Source organism: Eulemur rufifrons, chromosome 6, assembly GCF_041146395.1.
Source record: "Eulemur rufifrons isolate Redbay chromosome 6, OSU_ERuf_1, whole genome shotgun sequence".
NCBI lineage: Eukaryota > Metazoa > Chordata > Mammalia > Primates > Lemuridae > Eulemur > Eulemur rufifrons.
In genome coordinates, this window is record NC_090988.1 from 53,352,838 (window position 1) to 53,372,531 (window position 19,694).

Consider the following 19,694-nt stretch of genomic DNA (forward strand, 5'->3'; position numbering starts at 1 on the left):
GTTAGGTACGATTGCAATTATGGGACACAGCAGGTCAAGAGCGGTTCAGGAGCTTGATTCCTAGCTACATTCGTGACTCCACTGTGGCAGTTGTTGTTTATGATATCACAAGTGAGTGGGGGGAATTATGCATTTCTAATCTTCTTTCAACCTTTAGCTTAGCTGCATGCATGTTCTTGTCTTGTGCTTGTTTTCCTTATTGGCATGTAAAAATAAGTCTTTTCATACCAAATCTTATCACCAGCCAGGTCAGAAATATTTGCTTTGGTATTAGTACCAATATGCTTTATTTCTACTGTGCCAGGTTTTTCACCCAAGAAATTTTCTTTAGGTTCCAATTATGAGTCCTCTTCAAGGCTTCTTAGCATCCTGTTACCCCTAAGCCATACCATGATTATAGTTGGAGGAATATCTCATTTCATTTAATTTGCTCTTATATTTCTCTAAAATAAAATAATCTGCATTTAAGCCTCTTGCCAAGTTTTCCAGTTCCTCTAAGGCTTCTGTTGAGGCTATTTAAAAGCGTCTGCTAGCCAGCTTTTCTCTGCTTTCCCCTTCCAGTCATTCTCTCGCTATAGAGGAAGACAGAGAAAACATCATGTGTAGTTTTCTATTAATCATTTTTATTTGAATCATATCTAGATTCTGTGATGACTTATTTACTTTGATACTAACAAATTACACTTTAATTTCTCCCCAAGAAAAAATTTTAATTGGAAATCAAGTAGTAATCTTCTTCCTTTCCCCAAAGACTAAATAATGCCTTTGGCCTTTAAAGTGATTGTAAATTTCCATGGAGCATTGGTGACTGACAGGAAAATGCTCTCTGATTGAAATTCTTTGTAAATTGGTTTATGACATATGTTAGGCAATATTAAACATTATTCCATATAATGGTCCATAACTTATAGGAAAACCAGGGTTATACAGTATCTTGGACTTTTAAAAAAATCTTATACAGATAGATGAAAAAACTTAATTTGAGTTAGTAATACTATACTATACATTTTTGCATATCTGCTCAATCAGAGGTCATATCTAATAAACAGTAATTGCTCTGGCAAAATTAGAAAATTTCACTCAAGGACTTTTTTTTTTTTTGGATAGGTGCTATATGCAGTCTTTCTTCCCTTGCAGCTTTACTTTGGGTTGCTACTTGTTTAAAAAAAATGTATGTTCATTATTGTGCATTGACAGGTTTTATAGCTTTAAAATGTTTGTGTTTGCTTTAACCAAAGCAAGTGAAACTTGGTGTATTTTTCTTTAAAAATTCCACAAATATGGTTAAAATATTAGTACATTAGTACATCTTCTTTAGCTATTGAAAAAGTGTTGAAAGTACTCTACTTAGAATCCAACACTAGAAAAGATGAAGTTTGTTACAAGTGATTCTGGTGCATTAAACTAAGAAACTTTAGGTTAAAGTGATCACAAACTGAGTAAGCAGTGCAAACAGAGTGGTGTTGAAAGCTGTTGAAAGGCTTTACAAATTTTCTGGATGTGTTGGGACTTACTGGCTGACATACTTTTGGAAATGCTTTCTTTGTCATGTTTGGTATGTGTAAGTGATCAAAAAAGCATTGTGGCAATGTGACACCATATTATCTGCCATAGCTGTCCTTACATTTCAAAAAGTTTTTTTTCAATTATATAGTACATTGCATTCATTTGGTCATGTCCAAAAATTTTTTAAACTACTCTAAAAGGAACCTTGAAGATTTTGTTCTTGTGATTTGTTTAGATTGCTGACAGTTGTAATCAGATAAAATGGAGTTATGTTGCAGGCACATTAAAAGTGGGTACTAATGTGCCAATACCCTTCCAATTTCCCGGGCTTTTTTGGAGGGGGGTGTCCATCACCTGGGGAGGCATTTTTCAGTAACACTAATCTCTCTGTCCACCCTCCTATACCAGATGTTAACTCATTCCAGCAAACTACAAAATGGATTGACGATGTCAGAACAGAAAGAGGAAGTGATGTTATCATCATGCTAGTAGGAAATAAAACAGATCTTGCTGACAAGAGGTATGGAGGGATTTCATGTGTGTGTTTGCTTTCTGTGTTAAGCAGCCTGTTATTTTTGTTCACTGAAAAATTATTTTGAAAGAAGACATGCTTAATCCTTAAGTTTATACTCCCCTTTTCTTTAGTGTGGGAACCTGAAATACAAATGTAAACATTAAACCCAGTCCTTTAGGGAAAATGAGTTTTATTTTTTGTGAGCCCATATGTAAACTCTTGCGCAAAATTGTTTGCATATGAAGCTGATAAATATTTTGCATTTTTTAGGTCCCATAAGCATTAGTAGTGTTTAGTTAAAGGGGAAACTGTTTTAGAAAACAAATCTTATCTTTAAAAATTATTCATAATGATTAAATGCATACTCTTAGTAGTCTTATAAACATTCATTATAATTCAGTAGTGTAGCTTTTTTGTTTTAATTGTATGGTTGAGCCAGACTGTGTAGTTGAACTGAATAGCTTGATTGTGGTACCTTAGACAAATGAGCAAAGCCATATTCAAGTCACAGGATGCAAAATGTATTAACATTCACTGTAGAACCCATTGCTTGAATATCTGCTTTCAGCATTCTTAAGCAATCTATTGCATATTCTTTGTGCTTTAAATAGTCTTGACCATACTACTTAATTGTAGGAGCTTTTACTGTTTATTATTTGTTTATTCATGAGTTGGCTATTGAAATTCAGGTAATGAACTTGTAATATTAATTAAAATGTTACAAAGAAATCCAGTGTTCAAAGACTTTTGGAGATGTTAAGCCCCCATATCTGCCCACAGCACATCAGTTAGAGAGTTCATAGGTATCTTCATTTTTAAACAGAAAAATTGTATGTCTGAATTGTTTCCCTTTACAGCCAGAGTAATCTGAGGTGGATGCTTATGAGCATCTGTTCTTTTATTGCTTAATATTTCAGTTGAGTGCACAGATGCTAGAAACTTACTTAAATTATATTTATAATAATTTTTTGTTATGGCAATATTTGTTAGTTCCTTTGGAATTAACATCTTTCTTGGTAATTTTTGCCAGACTGTAACCTCTCAACTGTTCACATTTAAAAGAATTAGAGCTTGTTCAGTCTACTAAAATGATTTTCAAATGAGTAAAAGAATTAAATGTATTTTTAAAAAGCATTGAAAGAAAATATTTTGGTAGTGAGAAGCCTTTTATAAGCATGATATGAATTCCTGAATCCATAAATGGAAAGATTGGTAAATTTGAATAAATACAAAAATCACATTCACCTATTAAATTGATCATGTTCAGAAGATTAATAATACACAGTATTGTCAACAGTTTGAATAAAGAAGAACTATCATACACTGAAAATGTATCAGTATACAATTTTAGGAGAAAATAATTTCAGAATATCAGAATTTAAAATACTTATTCAGGCCGGGCGCGGTGGCTTACGCCTGTAATCCTAGCACTCTGGGAGGCCAAGGCGGGTGGATCGCTCAAGGTCAGGAGTTCGAGACCAGCCTGAGCAAGAGCGAGACCCCGTCTCTACTAAAAATAGAAAGAAATTATATGGACAACTAAAAAATATATATATATAGAAAAATTAGCCGGGCATAGTGGCGCATGCCTGTAGTCCCAGCTACTTGGGAGGCTGAGGCAGGAGGATCACTTGAGCCCAGGAGTCTGAGGTTGCTGTGAGCTAGGCTGACGCCACGGCACTTACTCTAGCCTGGGCAACAGAGTGAGACTCTGTCTCAAAAAAAATAAATAAAATAAAATAAAATAAAATACTTATTCACCCAAATTCACCTTTACTATCCCACAGATAACCCCACAGAAACATGAAAAGATGACCATATAAGAATGTTACTAACAACATTATTTGTAATACTGAAAAATTGAAATCAGTCTAAGTGTCTATCAGTAACAGATTGGATATATAAATAGTATTTTAAATGTGAATTATAGCCATTAAAAAGAATGAGGCTGGACACTGCAGCTCATGCCTGTAATCCTAGCACTTTGGGAGACTGAGGCAGGAGGACTGCTTAAGGCCAGGAGTTTGAGACCAGCCTGAGCAACATAACAAGACCCCATCTCTACAAAAAATATAAAACTTAGCTGGGCATGGTGGCACAAACATGTAGTGCCAGTTACATGGGAGGCTGAGGCAGGAGGATTGCTTGAGCCTAGGAATTTGAGGTTACAGTGAGCTATGATGCACTCTAGCCTGGGCAACGGAGTGAGATCTTGTCTCCAAAAATAAAAAGAGGAATTTATTGATGTCTAACATAAGTCTAACACATGAAGCTTAGGAAAGCACTTGATCAGTGTGTATAGCATATCTTTATCTTTTCTGTTAAAAAAAAGGTATATTTATTTGCTTAGAATAAATCTGGATAAGAATACATGAAATTTAACTGTGGTTGGGAAAGGAGTGGGATTATGGAGGATTTTATTATTAATTGGTCTTTTAAAAATGATTACTTTTGTGATTGGAAAAAGATGTTTTAATAAAAACCAAAAAAAATTCAAAGTTAAATGTTTTTATCACTTTCTTAGAGAATGAGTACTTTTTTTTTTAAAGACTTGGAGGAAAGTCCAGAGTGTTATCTCTTTCAGTGTCTCAATTGAGTTCCTTGATGCTCAGTACTCATTGTGTCCCCTGTAGCCCAGTAATTCCCAAATGTTATGGTCTGAAAATTACTTGGTAAATGTAGTTTATTACACTCTCTCTTGTAAGACTCTGACTCTAAAGGATCATGGTTAACTTTTTAAATTTGGGGGATTTTGATCCTTCCTCTAGATACTGTGATTCAGTGAGTCTGGAGTGGGGGTCTTGAATCTGTATTTTAAAGAACCTGCCTAGGTGAGCGTAACACAGTCAAACCACAGTTGGGACCACTGCTTTAACCATTTTATTAAGATGACTTGTAGTTATCCTAGTGAAATGCTCAGGATTCTACAACCAGGAAGGATTTCTGTTTGGAATCATTCACATGTAAGGTTTACAGACTAGTGATCATTCAAGAAATATTTATTGAGTGTCACTTATGTTCCAGATGCTGCTGCTTGAGCACAGAGATCAAAAATGACAAATATTCAAGGAACTTTTATTCCAGAGAGTGATCCAGACAGTAAATAAGTTAGTAAAATACATAGTATGTTAGATAGTGATACATGCTCCAAGGAAAAAATAGAGCAGGGAAAGGATGTGAAATGTTAATGGTGAGTTTGAAATTTTATATAGATTGGCATGGAAGACCTCATTGAGAAGTGACTGTTGACTTTTGAATAAAGATGCTAAGGAAGTAAGGAGTTAACTGTGTAGGGGAAGTTAACTATATCACTGTCTTGAAGGGGATGAGGTTCTAGGCAAAGGACTTAGAAAATGCAAAATCTCTGAGTCAGGATTACACTTAGCTTATTTAAGGAGCAGCAAGGAGACCTGTGTAGCTGGGTAAGGAGGGTGATGGAATGAGTAGTAGGCAATTAAAAAATAATAATGAAGACCAGATCATGTAAAGTTAGGGCTTTTTCTTAATGAGATTAGAGGGTTTGAGTAGAAGAGTAACTTCATGGATCACTGTTTGCTCCATTGAAAATAAAGTGGTGAGGTAGAAGTGATCAAACCATTGAGAAGGCGAATCCAGGCTGCAATCCAAGAGATGATGACATCTTGGACTAGAACAATGGTAGCTTATCTGATCATAAGTGGTTAATTCCAATATATTTTGAAGATAGAGCTTTCAGGATATACTTATGTAATGGATGAAGTACAGGCTGATAGGTGGAATGTGGGGTGTGAGAGAAGGTGTAGTTGAGGATGATACCTAGATTTTTGACCTGAGTAATTATTACTAACTGAGATGAGAGAGACTGTATAAAGAGCTGATTTGGGAGAGAATATCATGACTTCAATTTTGGTCATGTTAAATTTAGTGTGGCCATTATATATCTAAGTGAAGATGTCAGGTGGACAGTTGGATATGAGTAGGGTTCGGAGGAACAGTCCAAGCTAGATAAATAAATTTAGGAGTCATTAGCATATAGATGGTATTAAAAACCATGAGACTGTGTGGGATCACCAGGGGAGTGATTGCAGCTGGAGGACTAAGGCGTACATTTTAGAGCATCCATTATTTAAAACGGGATGTCTCAACCTCTGCACTACTGACATTTTGGGCCAGATAATTCTTTCTGTGGGGGAATGTCCTTCCACCCAGTAAATACCAGTAGTACATACATACCAGGTTGTGACAACCAAACTTTCTCCCCCAATCACCCCTAGTTAAGAACCACTGATTTGGAAGTTGAGAAAATGAGGGAGAACCAGCAAAATAAACAGAAAGGAGAAATTGGCCACAAAGGTAAGAGGAAAACCAGGCAGATACAGTATTCTGGAAGCCAAATGAAAGTAAATGTTTTAAGGAGAAGAAAGTGATTAAGTATGTAAAATGCCCTATAAGGTCAAATAAAATGAAGACTAAGAATTAACCATTGTGTTTAGAAATGTGGAGGTTATTAGTAGCATTGACAAGTAGTCACACTGGAGTTGTGGGGTTAAAAATATGACTATAGTAGGTTCAAAATAGAATGCCTCTCTCCCCTCTGAAGTTATGAAATAAAATGAACAAGATGACCCTATTTGTAATAGCAAAAAAAAAAAACAAATTCAAGGCATAACTATAGCGTATACTATTCAACACTTACACAAAAATAATTATAAATCATTAAGGAAAGACTCAGTGTAGTTTCAACATACAGAAAGACATATTGTGTTCTTGGATAGAAAAACTTTATATAAAAATGCTAGTTTTCCCTAAATTTTTCTAATTTAACAAATACCAATAACCAAATGTTATCAGTTATTTTTTTTAGAGCTAGACTATTATGTTTATATGAATCAAGAATAGCCATTAAAACCTTGAAAAAAAGAGCCCTATTGAGTACCTGACCCTTTCAGATATTAAAACACATTATAAAGCCTCTATAATTAAAGCAGTATGGTCTTGAGCTGGGCATGGTGGTTCATGCCTATAATTCCAACACTTTGGGAGGCTGAAGTGGGAGGATTGCTTTAGGCCAGGAGTTCCAGACCAGCCTGGGCAATATAGCAAGACTCAATCTTTAAAAAAAATTAAAAAAAAAAAAAAAAAAAAACCAGCTAGGTGTGGTGGTGTGCACCTGTGGTCCTAGCGACTCAGAAGGCTGAGGTAGGAGGATCATGTCACTTAAGCCCAGTAGTTTGAGGCTGCAGTGAGCTGTGACCGTAGCATTGTACTCTAACCTGGTGACAGAGTGATACCCTGTCTCTTAAAAAAATAGAAGTATAGTCTTGCTGCATGAATCGTATACAGAAAAATGAAACAAAGTGTAAAATCTAGAAACAGACACGATTTCATGTGGAAAATAAGTGTAAGGGCAATACCTCAAATCAATGGAGAAAATGAGCTATGTAATAAATTGATTGGGATAACTGATTAACTATAGGAAAAGATGAAATTGGTTTAAGTCCTCACACTGCATCAGAACAAATTCCAAAGGGATCAGAGACTTAATTATAAAAACAAAATAAGGACTAACTGAATATACTGGTACTTAATAATACTAATGCTGTGATACAAAATAAGGGAAAATGTTAATAAATTTGATTATATAAAATACCATAAACAATGTAAAAGGCAAACTAGGAAACAGTATTTGTAAATTATTTCAGAAGTGGCTCATATCTGTAATATATGAAGAGCTTCTAAAAATAGAGAAGAAAAAAAACGCACTATAGAAAAATCTAGAATTATGGACAATTCATAGAGAAAGTAATATTGCTCTTAACTATCTGAAAAGAAGCTCAGTCTTGCTCTTACTGAAATACAAATTAAAAACTACACTGAGAAACATTTTGCCTCAGATTCAGATTGCCAGAATTCCAAGTTAAAAATCTTCTGCTAGCAAGTCTATAGCAGAAACAGGTACTATAGCCTTTGACCTGGAAATCCCACTTCTAAGAATCTCTCCAAGGTAAATCAGTAAGAATATAAAAAGATATATAAGACTTTTTGCTGTAGCACTTTTTATAATATCTAAAGACTGTAGGCTGGGTGCCGTGGCTCATGCTTGTATAATCCTAGCACTCTGGGAGCCCGACATGGGATTGCTTGACCTCAGGAGTTTGAGACCAGCCTGAGCAAGAGTGAGACCCCGTCTCTACTAAAAATAGAAGAAAATTAGCTGGGCATCTTGGTGCACACCTGTAGTCCCAGCTACTTGGGAGGCTGAAGTAGGAGGATTGTGTAGCCCAGGAATTTGAGGTTACAGTGTGCTACAATGACGCCACTACACTCTAGCTCGGGTGACAGAGCAAGACTCTGTCCCCAAAAAATGATTATAATATTTAAAGACTATAAAATAAACATCACAAATGCCCACAAAAGCTTATGTACATCCTCATGAAGGGGTGCTAGGCAGGTATAAAAAAGGAATGAGGAATACATATATTATTTTGGAGTGAATCTTCAGGATATATGACTAAGTAAAAAAAAAAAGCAAGGTGAAGTAGTATGTAACATGCAACAGTTGACTTATGAAAGAGGGAAATACAGACGTATAGACATACTACTGAAAACAAAATGGGTCCCCTCTGGACTGCCACCCCAGCCAGACTGCCACTGTGTCCAGCACTTAATACCTCTAGCACTGAGTACCTCCAGAGTAGTGAACCCGTGAGCAACAGATATGAGGGGCTGGAAGCTGGAACCTACAAAGCTATTAAATTATTAGCCCCTCCCCCCAAAAAGCAAAGAAATATAGGTTTAAAGAAAATGTTTACCTATGGGGAAAGTGGAGAGAAGGAGGAATTACGGTGGAGTGACAGAAACAGAAGCTAGGCATCTTTGAAAATAATTTGTTTTGTAGATTTGACTTTTTAATTGTGTAATATAATTAAAAACAAAAATTTAATTAAAATTCAAAGCAGTTCTTAAAAATGACAGTGAAACTATTCAAAGTAACCTAAAAACATAGTACACCAACTGCATACCCATACAGATATACCCAAGAATAAAAACAACTGCAAGCAGTCTTAACTGTTTTCAGTAAACATGTTATTGATGATAGTGTTAGGAATTGTTATTTTGAAACTGCGGTGTGTATTCTGCATAAAATAAATGAATAATTTGCTTAATGATTGTATCTTTGAGAATTGGGATTTTTGACATGGGAGAATAAGATCAATAATGTGAAATATACTGGGTGTGGTGGCTCACACCTGTAATCCTAGCACTTTGGGAGGCCAAGGTAGGAGATGGCTTGAGACCAGGAGTTTGAAACCAGCCTAGGCAAGAAAGAGACCTCATCTCTACAAGAAATGTAAAACTTAGCCAGGCATGCACCTGTAGTCCCAGCTGCTTGGGAGGCTGAGGCAGGAGGATCTCTTGAATTTTGGAGTTTGAAGTTGCAGTGAGCTATGATGACGTCACTGTATTCTAGCCTAGGCAACAGAGTGAGAGACCCTGTTGGGGAAAAAAAAAAATTATATATATACATATATATATATATATATATATATCAAGTATAACCATAAATTCATGATTGTTTTAGCATTCAAAATTTAATATTTTCTAGCTCAATCTACTGAAAACACCTAAACCAAGAGAAATGAGCCCAGACTATGATATCTAAATACTATTTCTCTCTAATGGAACCTGGGCTACATGAAATGACAGATTTGGAGTCTGGGCTAGAAAATGTAAAAGATGGGCCTTGAAGTATCTTGTCGTAACATAAATCAGGAAAGTTATTAAAGGCCATTGGAGTTGTGTCAAGATTCAGGAGCCAACTCCTGAACAAAGATGTTCTGCTGGTCAAAGAGGAAAATTTGAGAATCAATAATTACTATAAAATACACTTAAATTCATGAGTACTTAGGGGGAAAACTCATTGGTCACCTTTGGAAGATACTAGAGACTGACTCTAGCATTTATCCTTCTTTCCCCTCCTTTCTTCCCTCCTTCCATCCTTTTCCTATACTTGTACCTCAGGATAACCAAATAGTTGAGAAGTTTCTCTGTAAAGAAGTATTTCATTTGCTTTAAAGGCCACTATTAAGGTAATTGGCAGAATCTGAATAGAATCTATAGCGTCAGTGATAGCTTGATATGATAATTTCTGAATTTTAATAACTGTACTGCGCTTAAGAGAACGTCCTTATTTTTAGGAAATTCACCCTAATGAAGTATTTAGGGCAAAAGGTCTGCAGATTGACAATTTACTCTCAAACTATTAAAAAGGGCAAAATTTTTTTTTTTTTTAATTTTTAAAAAAGTTTTTGAAATATGTATACACAGAATGAGAGGATAAAACAAGGAAATACAGTAAAATCTTAATGGTAAGAAGACGACAATGTGCAGGGCACGGTGGCTTACACCTGTAATCCTAGCACTCTGGGAGGCCGAGGTGGGAGGATTGCTTGAGGTCAGGAGCTCAAGACCAGCCTGAGCAAGAGTGAGACCCCGTCTCTACTAAACATAGAAAAAAAACTTTTAGCCAGTCAACTAAAAATAGAAACAAAAAATTAGCCGGGCGTGGGGGCTCGCACCTGTAGTCCCAGCTACTCAGGAGGCTGAGGTGGAAGAATCACTTGAGCCCAGGAGTTTGAGGTTGCTGTGAGCTAGGCTGACGCCATAGCACTCACTCTAGCCGGGGCAACAAAGCGAGACTCTTTCTCAAAAAAAAAAAAAAAAAAAGACAAGAGAATGTCCTTGTTTTTAGAGAGAGGAGGAGAATTTATAGAATAGTATCTTCTTATAGACCAGAAGCGAATGGGATCTAATACATAGGTGTAAGTTTTGGACATAGGGACTTTTCTTCCATAGTAAAAGGAATAGAAGTGGAATATAAGGGCACACATGCAAGTAGACAGTGATAAGAGGAAATTCTGTTTCATTGCTTAGTTTTCTATGTTGTAGAAAGCAGGGTTTGTCAGCTGGTAGTTTATATCTACTTACGTAGAACATTTGTACATTTTTTGACTACCTGTGTGCTACCCAGGTATTGGGAATACCAAGATAAATGAGATAATCTTGTACTTGAAGAGCTCTCAATTTGAGACACACTGCTAATTACTCACAAAATGCCCTGTAAACAATATGTTAAAGTATTAATATTTTGTATCAAGAGACTTTACCATAGAGGTCTTTGGCTCACTTGGTCCACTTATAGAAATCCACAAAATCCATCCTAGGGGAATGTGCACAAAATATTAAGCACAGAGATGTTTAGGGCAACATTTTTCATAATAGTGTAAAATTTGAAAACAATTGCATTTTAACAGTTTGGGGTTGGTTATATTAATTATAGGAGCAGATTGACACATTGTCTAGCCATGAAAATTATTTTATACAAAGTTTTGAATCACAAGGCTAAATGTTTATAATATAATATTAAGGGGAAGAAGCATGCTATTAAGTTTTTAAAAGTAAAAAAATTACAGGAGGAGCTCAGTCAAGTAAAACTGAATCAGTAAAGAATGTCTTTTTAAAAATTGTTTAGGGGCTGGGCATGGTGGCTCAGGCCTGTAATCCTAGCACTTTTGAGAGGCCACAGTGGGAGGATCTCTTGGGACCAGCAGTACAATACTGCCTGAGCAAGAGTGAGACCCCTGTCTCTACAAAAAATAGAAAAAATTAGTTGGGCACAGTGCCAGCTACCTGTAGTCCCAGCTACTCAGGAGGCCAAGGCAGGAGGATCACTTGAGTTGAAGAGTCTGAGGTTTCAGTGAGCTATGATGACGCTGGTGCACTCTATCCTGGACAACAGAGCAAGACCCTGTCTCCAAAAGAATAAAATAAAATAATAAAAATAAAAAGTTGTTAAGTATAACATACACACAGAAGTGCACAAATATCTAGTATGCTGCAGATTGATGCATTTTTCTAACTAATCTCACCTCTGGAACCAGCACTTCTATCAAGGAAAGTTCTTTTCAGGACTTTGTTTATAATCTTTATAATACTGTATCTTTTAAAAGTAAGAATTTGTTTCTTTTTCTTATTTTCTACAGGCAAGTGTCAATTGAGGAGGGGGAGAGGAAAGCCAAAGAGCTGAATGTTATGTTTATTGAAACTAGTGCAAAAGCAGGATACAATGTAAAGCAGGTAAGTGTTCTTCGAGTGTGGGTTGAGGTTACCAAATTGAAAAAACATGAAATGATTGTGTGAGTATTCTATTTTCTGGTGTGAGGTTTTTTCCAGTTAGCAACAGCAGACCTCATGAAGTACCAACATGTTTTCAAACAGTGAAAAAATATAAAGGAGGCATAGGTTTTGGGAAAAGAAAGACTTGCCAACCTTTTCAGATTGTACACAGGAAAACTATTTCATTGTGATTGCAAAGTTGTAAATTTACCATGCTCTCACTGCATCCGTATTGCATTGTTTTAAAGGTAAATTTTCCTTATTTCAGAGTTTGATGGCAAGACTGTGATAAATAAAAACAAGATTTGCTGTTTGTAATGGTGTTTTGCTTATATTGTGAAAGTAAATTCTGGATGTGCTTTGGCTATTCAGGCTCTTTTTTGGTTCCCTATGAATTTTAGGATTTTTTCCCCCCTAATTCTATGAAAAATGATGTTGGTATTTTGATAGGAATTGCATCAAATCTGTAGATTGCATTGGGCACTACAGACAATTTAACAATACTGTTTCCTCCTATCTGTGAGCATGGGATGTTTTTCCATTTCTTTGTGTTGTCTATAATTTCTTTCATCAGGGAATTGTAGTTCTCGTTGTAGAGATCTTTCACCTCCTTGGTTAAATATATTTCTAGGGGTTTGTGTGTGTTTTTGTGTTTGTGGTTTGTTTGTTTGTTTGTTTGGGGCAGCTATTGTAAATAGGATTGAGTTCTTGATTTGGTTCTCAGCTTGGTCATTACCGGTGTATAGAAATGCTATTGATTTTTGTATGTTGATTTTATAACCTGAGACTTTGCTGAATTCATTTATAATATCAAATAAAGGAGCTTTTTGGAGGAGTCCTTAGGGTTTTCTGGGTTATAAGATCATATGATCAGCAAGCAGAGATAATTTGACTTTCTCTCTTCCAATTTGGATGCCCTTTATTTCTTTCTCTTGCCTGATTGCTCTGGCTAGGACTTCCATTACTATGTTGAATAGAAGTGGTGAAAATGGGCATCCCTGTCTTGTTCCAAATCTTAGAAATGTATGATGTGGGCTGTGGGTTTGTCATATATGGCTTTTATTATTTTGAAGTATTCATTCTATGCTGAGTTTTTTGAGGGTTTTTATCATGAAGGAATGCTATATTTTATCAAATGCTTTTTTTAAATCTATTGAAATGATCATATGGTTTTTATTTTTAATTCTATTTATGTAGTGAATCACATTTATTGACTTATGTATGTTAAACCATCCTTGTATCCCTGGGATGAAACACACTTGATTATGGTGAATTATCCTTTTGCTGTTTTATTGGATTAAGTTTGCTAGTATTTTGTTGAGGATTTTTACATCTATGTTAATGGGAGATACTGGTATTTAATTTTGTTTTTATGTTGTATCTTTTCCTGGCTTTGGTATCAGGGTAATACTGGCTTTGTAGACTGAGCTAGGGAGGATACATTACTTCTCAATGTTATGGAATAGTTTCAGTAGGATTGGTACCAATTCTTTGTACATCTGATAGAAATCGGCTGTGAATCTGTTTGGTCCTGGGCTTTTAGGGGGGGGGATTTTTAATTATTGATTCAGTCTTGCTACTTGTTGTTGGTCTATTCAGGAGTTCTGTTTCTTCCTGGTTCAATCTCAGGAGGTTGTATCTTTTTAGGAATTCATCATCCATTTCCTCTAGATTTTCTAGTTTGTGAGTGTATAGTTGTTCATAGTAGCCTTTGATGATCTTTTGTATTTCTGTGGTATCAGTTATAATGTCTCCTTTTTCATTTCTGATATGTTTATTTGGATCTTTTCTCTTTTTGGTTAATCTAGCTAGTGGTTTATCACCTTTGTTTATCTTTTCGAAGAACCAGCTTTTCCATTCATTGATCCTTTTTTCCCCTTTGGTCTCTATTTTGTTTTTTTTTTATTGGAGAAAAGGCATATGAATTTTATTAATGTGTACGTAGGGAGAACCACAGAGTGATTACCCAGTCTCTAAGTCATTTAGTTCTGCTCTGATCTTTGTTATTTTTTTTCTTCTGCTAATTTGGGGTTTGGTTTGTTCTTTTTTTTCTAGTTCTTTCAGGTGTGACATTAGGTTGAAAATTTTTGATGCAGGCATTTAATGCTATAAACTTCCCTCCTAGCACTGCTTTTACTGTATCCTACAGCTTTGGGTATGTTTTATTTTCATTTTTGTCCGTCTTAAGAATTTTTTTCAATTTTCTTCTTTATTTCTTCACTAACCCAGTGATCATTCAGGAAGATGTTGTTTAATTTCCCTATATTTGTATAGTTTATGAAGTTGCTTTGATTTTTAGCTTACTTCCAGTGTGGTCTGAGATGATACTTGGATAATTTCAATTTTTTAAAGTTTGTTAAGACTTGTTTTGTGGCCCAACATATGGTCTATCTTGGAGAATGTTCCATATGCTCATGAAAAGAATGTATATTCTGTAGTTGTTGAGTAGAATGTTCTGTAAATGTTTTAACTCCATCTGGTCTAAGATCCAATTTAAGTCTAGTGTTTCTTTGTTGATTTTGAGTCTCAATCTGTCTAGTGCTGTGAGTGGGGTGTTGAAGTCCGCCACTATTATTGTGTTGTTATCTCTTTCATTAGGTCTAGTAATATTTGTTTTCTGAATCTGGGTGCTCCAATAATAAGTGCATATATTTTAGGATTGTTGTATCCTCTTAACTGAATTGATCTCTTTTTCATTATATAATGACCTTCTTTGTCTTTTTTTACTGTTTTTTTTTTTTTTTTTTTTTTTTGAGACAGAGTCTCACTCTGTTGCCCGGGCTAGAGTGAGTGCCGTGGCGTCAGTCTAGCTCACAGCAACCTCAGACTCCTGGGCTTAAGCGATCCTACTGCCTCAGCCTCCCGAGTAGCTGGGACTACAGGCATGCGCCACCATGCCCGGCTAATTTTTTTGTATATATATATTTTAGTTGTCCATATAATGTCTTTCTATTTTTAGTAGAGACGGGGTCTCACTCTTGCTCAGGCTGGTCTCGAACTCCTGACCTCGAGCAATCCACCCGCCTCGGCCTCCCAGAGTGCTAGGATTACAGGCGTGAGCCACCGCGCCTGGCCTTTTTACTGTTTTTGATCATTTAAAGTCTGTTTTATCTGATACAAGTGTAGCTACTCCTCACTTTTGGTTTCTGTTTGCATGAAATATCTTTTTTTACTCCTTTACTTTCAGTCTATATTTGTCTTTATGGGCAAGATGAGTTTCTTGTAAGCAGCATATACTTGGATTGTGTTTTTTAATTCATTCTGCCAATCTGTATCTTTTAAGTGGAGCATTTAATCTATTTATGGTCAAGGTTACTATTGATATGTGAGGGTTTGTTCTAGTTGTATTACTGTTTTCTAGTTGTTTTATAAATTATTATTTGTTTCTTTTTCTCTGTCTTTTTGTCTTTGTCGTTTGCTGAATTTCTGTTGTGTTGCCATTTAATTCCTTTCTCTTCTTTATGTTATTGTTTTATTAGACCTTTGGGTTTTATATTTTCGTGTGTTTTCATGAAGGTGAATGTTGACCTTTTGTTTCCATGTTTAAGACAGCTTTGAGGATTTTCTGTTGGGCCAGTCTAGTAGAAACAAATACTCTCAGTGTTTGCTTGTCTGGGAAAGACTAGTATGTCTTCATTTGTGAAGTCTATTCAGCCAGGATATAAAATTCATGGCTGAGGCCAGGTGCGGTGGCTCACGCCTGTAATCCTATCACTCTGGAAGGCCGAGGTGGGTGGATCCTCTGAGCTCAGGAGTTTGAGACCAGCCTGAGCAAGAGCGAAACCCCGTCTCTACTAAAAATAGAAAGAAAATTAGCTGGACAACTAGAACAAATATAGAAAAAATTAGCCAGCCATGGTGGCTTATGCCTATATTCCCAGCTACTCGGGAGGCTGAGGTAGAAGGATTGCTTGAGCCCAGGAGTTTGAGGTTGCTGTGAGCTGGGCTGATGCCACAGCACTCTAGTCCAGGCAACAGAGTGAGATTCTGTCTCAAAATAAATAAATTAAAAAAAAAATTCATGGCTGACAGTTTTTTTTTTTTTTTTAATTTCAGCACTTTGAAAATGCCATCCCATTCTCTTCTGGCCTATAAGGTTTCTGCTGAGAAGTCTGCTGTTAGTCTGATGAGGTTTCCTTTATAGGTGACTAGATGCTTTCCTTTTGCTAATTTTAAAATTCTTTCTTTCATTTCGACTTTAGTCATTCTGATTGTAAGATGCTGTGGTGAAATTCTTTTTGCATTGTATTTGCCTGGGGATAGTTGGGCTTCTAATTCCCTTGCTAGTCCTGGGAAGTTTTCATCAGTTGTTTCCATAAATAGGTTTTCTAAACTTTTTTTTAATCTCTCTTCTCCCTCAAGGATACCGATACTGATAAGTTCAGTCATTTTATATAGTCCCTGACATTGCGAAGGCTTTGTTCATTTGTTTTTATTTTTATCTGACTGGATTATTTCAAAAGACCTGTCTTCAAGTTATGAGATTCTTTCTTCTGCTTGGTCTAGTCTTTTATTGATGCTTTCAAATGTGTTTTGTATTTCTTTTTTTTTTTTTTTTTTTTTGAGACAGAGTCTCACTCTGTTGCCCAGGCTAGAGTGAGTGCCGTGGCGTCAGCCTAGCTCACAGCAACCTCAAACTCCTGAGCTCAAAGGATCCTCCTGTCTCAGCCTCCCGAGTAGCTGGGACTACAGGCATGTGCCACCATGCCCGGCTAATTTTTTCTATATATATATTTTTAGCTGTCTATATAATTTCTTTCTATTTTTAGTAGAGATGGGGTCTCGCTCTTGCTCAGGCTGGTCTCGAACTCCTGAGCTCAAACGATACGCCCACCTCGGCCTCCCAGAGTGCTAGGATTACAGGCGTGAGCCACCACGCCCGGCCTGTATTTCTTTCAATTAATTTTTCAGCTCCAGATTTTGTGTGTGTGTTTTTCTTAAGATATCTGTGTCCTTGTTCAATTTCTCATTCATATTCTGAATTGATTTTCTAGTTTCTTTGTATTGGTGTTCAGATTTCTCTTGCATCTCATTGAGCTTCTTTAGAATCAATATTTGGAATTCTTTATCTGACATTATGAGGCATTCTTTTTGATTGGGATCTTTTACTGGACAATTGTTGTGGTCCTCTGGTGGTATCGTATTTCCTTGCTTTTTCATGTTTCCTGCGTCCTTATGTTGATTTCTACACATCCTATGTGATAGTTGCTTGTTCCAACTTTTTGAAATTGCTTTCAAAGGGAAGAATTTTTTCTTGAAGATGTATCTATGTTGTTGGTTAAGTAGTACACTTTGGCTTTGATTTTGGATGCCTATAGTAGTGTGATCTTTGTATGATTTCTTAGGTAGTACCCAGGATCAGTGATGTCTGTGATCTCCTTGGTGGCTTAGGGAATTGGCTATTGATTGAGGCTGTGGTGAAGTTTTGCTGGGGACTTGAATGTCAGCCGAGCCAGCCAGTCTTTGGGCTCTAGTAGTGACAGCAGTAGGCTCAGTGTACCTGATTTTAGAACACAAGAACAGCTTATGCTGGCAGCAGTATTAGTGTGTCTTCAGGGCCAATTCTTGGGCCTTCAGGTGACTTGCACAGAAGCCAGTAGTTGGATCAGAGGCCAAGTTTGTGGGTGGATTCTCAGGCCCCTTGAGCGGCTAGTGTGATGTGGAAGGTACCGGTAGCAGTGGTGGAGCCACTCACTAGGACCCAAGTGGTCTGTGTTGGTAATGCTGGTAGCTGCAGTGGGTTGGGCAGGCTAGTCCCTGTCCCACAGCTGCCTATAATAGGGTGGTGGGTATTGCCCTAAGTGTGCATGGGAGAGCTTAGTCTCCCCTATCCCTTCCCTGTTGAGTGGTTAATAATTTTTTTTTAATTGGAGGTAATCAACACAGGGTAAAAGTAACATACTTTAGATAATTAGAGTTTTATAAAAAAAGTCTCTGTTTATAGTTTTCATTTTTGCCACTTTATTTCCCATCCCTCCATGCCCAGAACCATTATGTAAGTAATGCCGAATTGTCACTGATACCTTCCTCAAAACATATTGTTTCATTGTTTCATATCTTTGCTCATGCTGTTGTTCCCTTTGCCTAGAATACTCACTTTTTTTCTTTCCTAATTTCTACTCCTTTTTAGTTTCATTTTAGATGTCAGCCCTTGAGCAACAACTTCTCTGACATTTTCCCCCAACCTCCTGGCTGTAATAAATGATTCTCTTCTGTGTTTTCAGACCCCTGATCCTTGTGAAACCGGTGTCATTGCTTACTACAGTATATTGAAAATCTCTCTCTTATCAAAACTATATATTCCCATAACCTAGCAGTGTGTATGGAATATAGTAAGTGATAAGTAACTGAACCCATAGGAGCCACAGACAGTTAAAGAATTTGAGTAATAGAAATTACCATAGTATTAACTATATGCCACTGTTCTAGGACAAAGCAGTGAATAGCTTCATCTGGCTTTCTCTATTAAAGACATTTTGATAAAGGTGTGAGCTAGTTGCTTATATGGCTATCTTTTTCTGGGTTAATAGCATTGCTGTAGTCCCCTAGTCCTGACTCTAATTAGTCTTATAGGTTCGGAAGCTCTAGAATCATCAGAGCACTACTGATAGCTAGTATCTTCATGATGTTTGCTTCCGAGTTTATTTAACTCTGAAGATGTTGAGAAAACAGAGTATGTCATTCATTTACTATTTTATAAGCACAGAATTTTTAGCAGCTTTATGGAAGTATCATTTACATGCTGTAAAATTCACTTGTTTTAAATGTATAATTCAGTGATCTTAGTTAATTTATAGTATTGTGCAATCATTATTACAATCCAATTTTAGAACATTTTCATCACTAGGCACATAATTTTTTCCAAAAACCTGACCCATACAGACAAATATAGCTATCTAGTGATAATGAAGAGAGATTTCTTTTACAGAAAAATCTTGTCCTGAATTCAAAACCCGTTTGCTAGTTGTTTACTTCTCCTTATTTAGATGGTATGTCTGAACATCCGATTTTGTTGAAGTTCCTGATTCTTATTGGGACTTGATTTTATTGTCTTATAAATATAACCAAAATTTCTTTCTTTTCAGTTTTGGAACTGAGTTGACTTTTAATTTTTTTGTAGCTTCCTTCTTAACTCACAAAAAACATTACTTGTTTTTCATTTTATAGGGAGTACCACAGTATATTAGTTAGAATTATATTACAGTATTTAGAGACCATGCTTTGTCAGGTCATATAATTCAATCAAGGAAGAAAAAAAACCTGGAACCCCCAAATGAGACAACGAAACCAAAAAAGAATTAAAATCTTATATTAACAAGCATGTTTAAATAATAGGTTAATCTTCCCTTTTCAGCTCTCAGTGATTAATCATATAGAATATATTTCTGTCATAAGGGAAAATGACTTGCTGATTTGAGTATCAGCTAATAAATACATTATTTTTTATGGGTTATCTATTCCTTGAATTCTTAAAATTTTTTTAAAGGAGCTTCAGAACTAATCAAATAGAATATTGTCT

At 36.1% G+C, this 19,694-nt stretch overlaps 1 protein-coding gene across 4 annotated transcripts in view; it reads left to right on the plus strand.

Annotated features, from left to right (window-relative positions):
* The window catches only part of RAB6A (RAB6A, member RAS oncogene family), a 68,806-nt gene that overhangs the window by 31,708 nt on the left and 17,404 nt on the right, over nt 1-19,694 (plus strand). For 2 of the 4 annotated variants that reach the window (XM_069469274.1, XM_069469276.1), the window contains exons 5-6: nt 1,915-2,026; nt 12,043-12,136. The exons of 1 other annotated variant lie outside the window; for it this stretch is intronic. In XM_069469274.1, coding sequence (XP_069325375.1) covers nt 1,915-2,026; nt 12,043-12,136 — 206 coding nt within the window. Of the gene's footprint in view, nt 1-5; nt 112-1,914; nt 2,027-12,042; nt 12,137-19,694 lie in introns of all 4 variants that reach the window. One more of the 4 variants, XM_069469275.1, reaches the window with a different exon arrangement.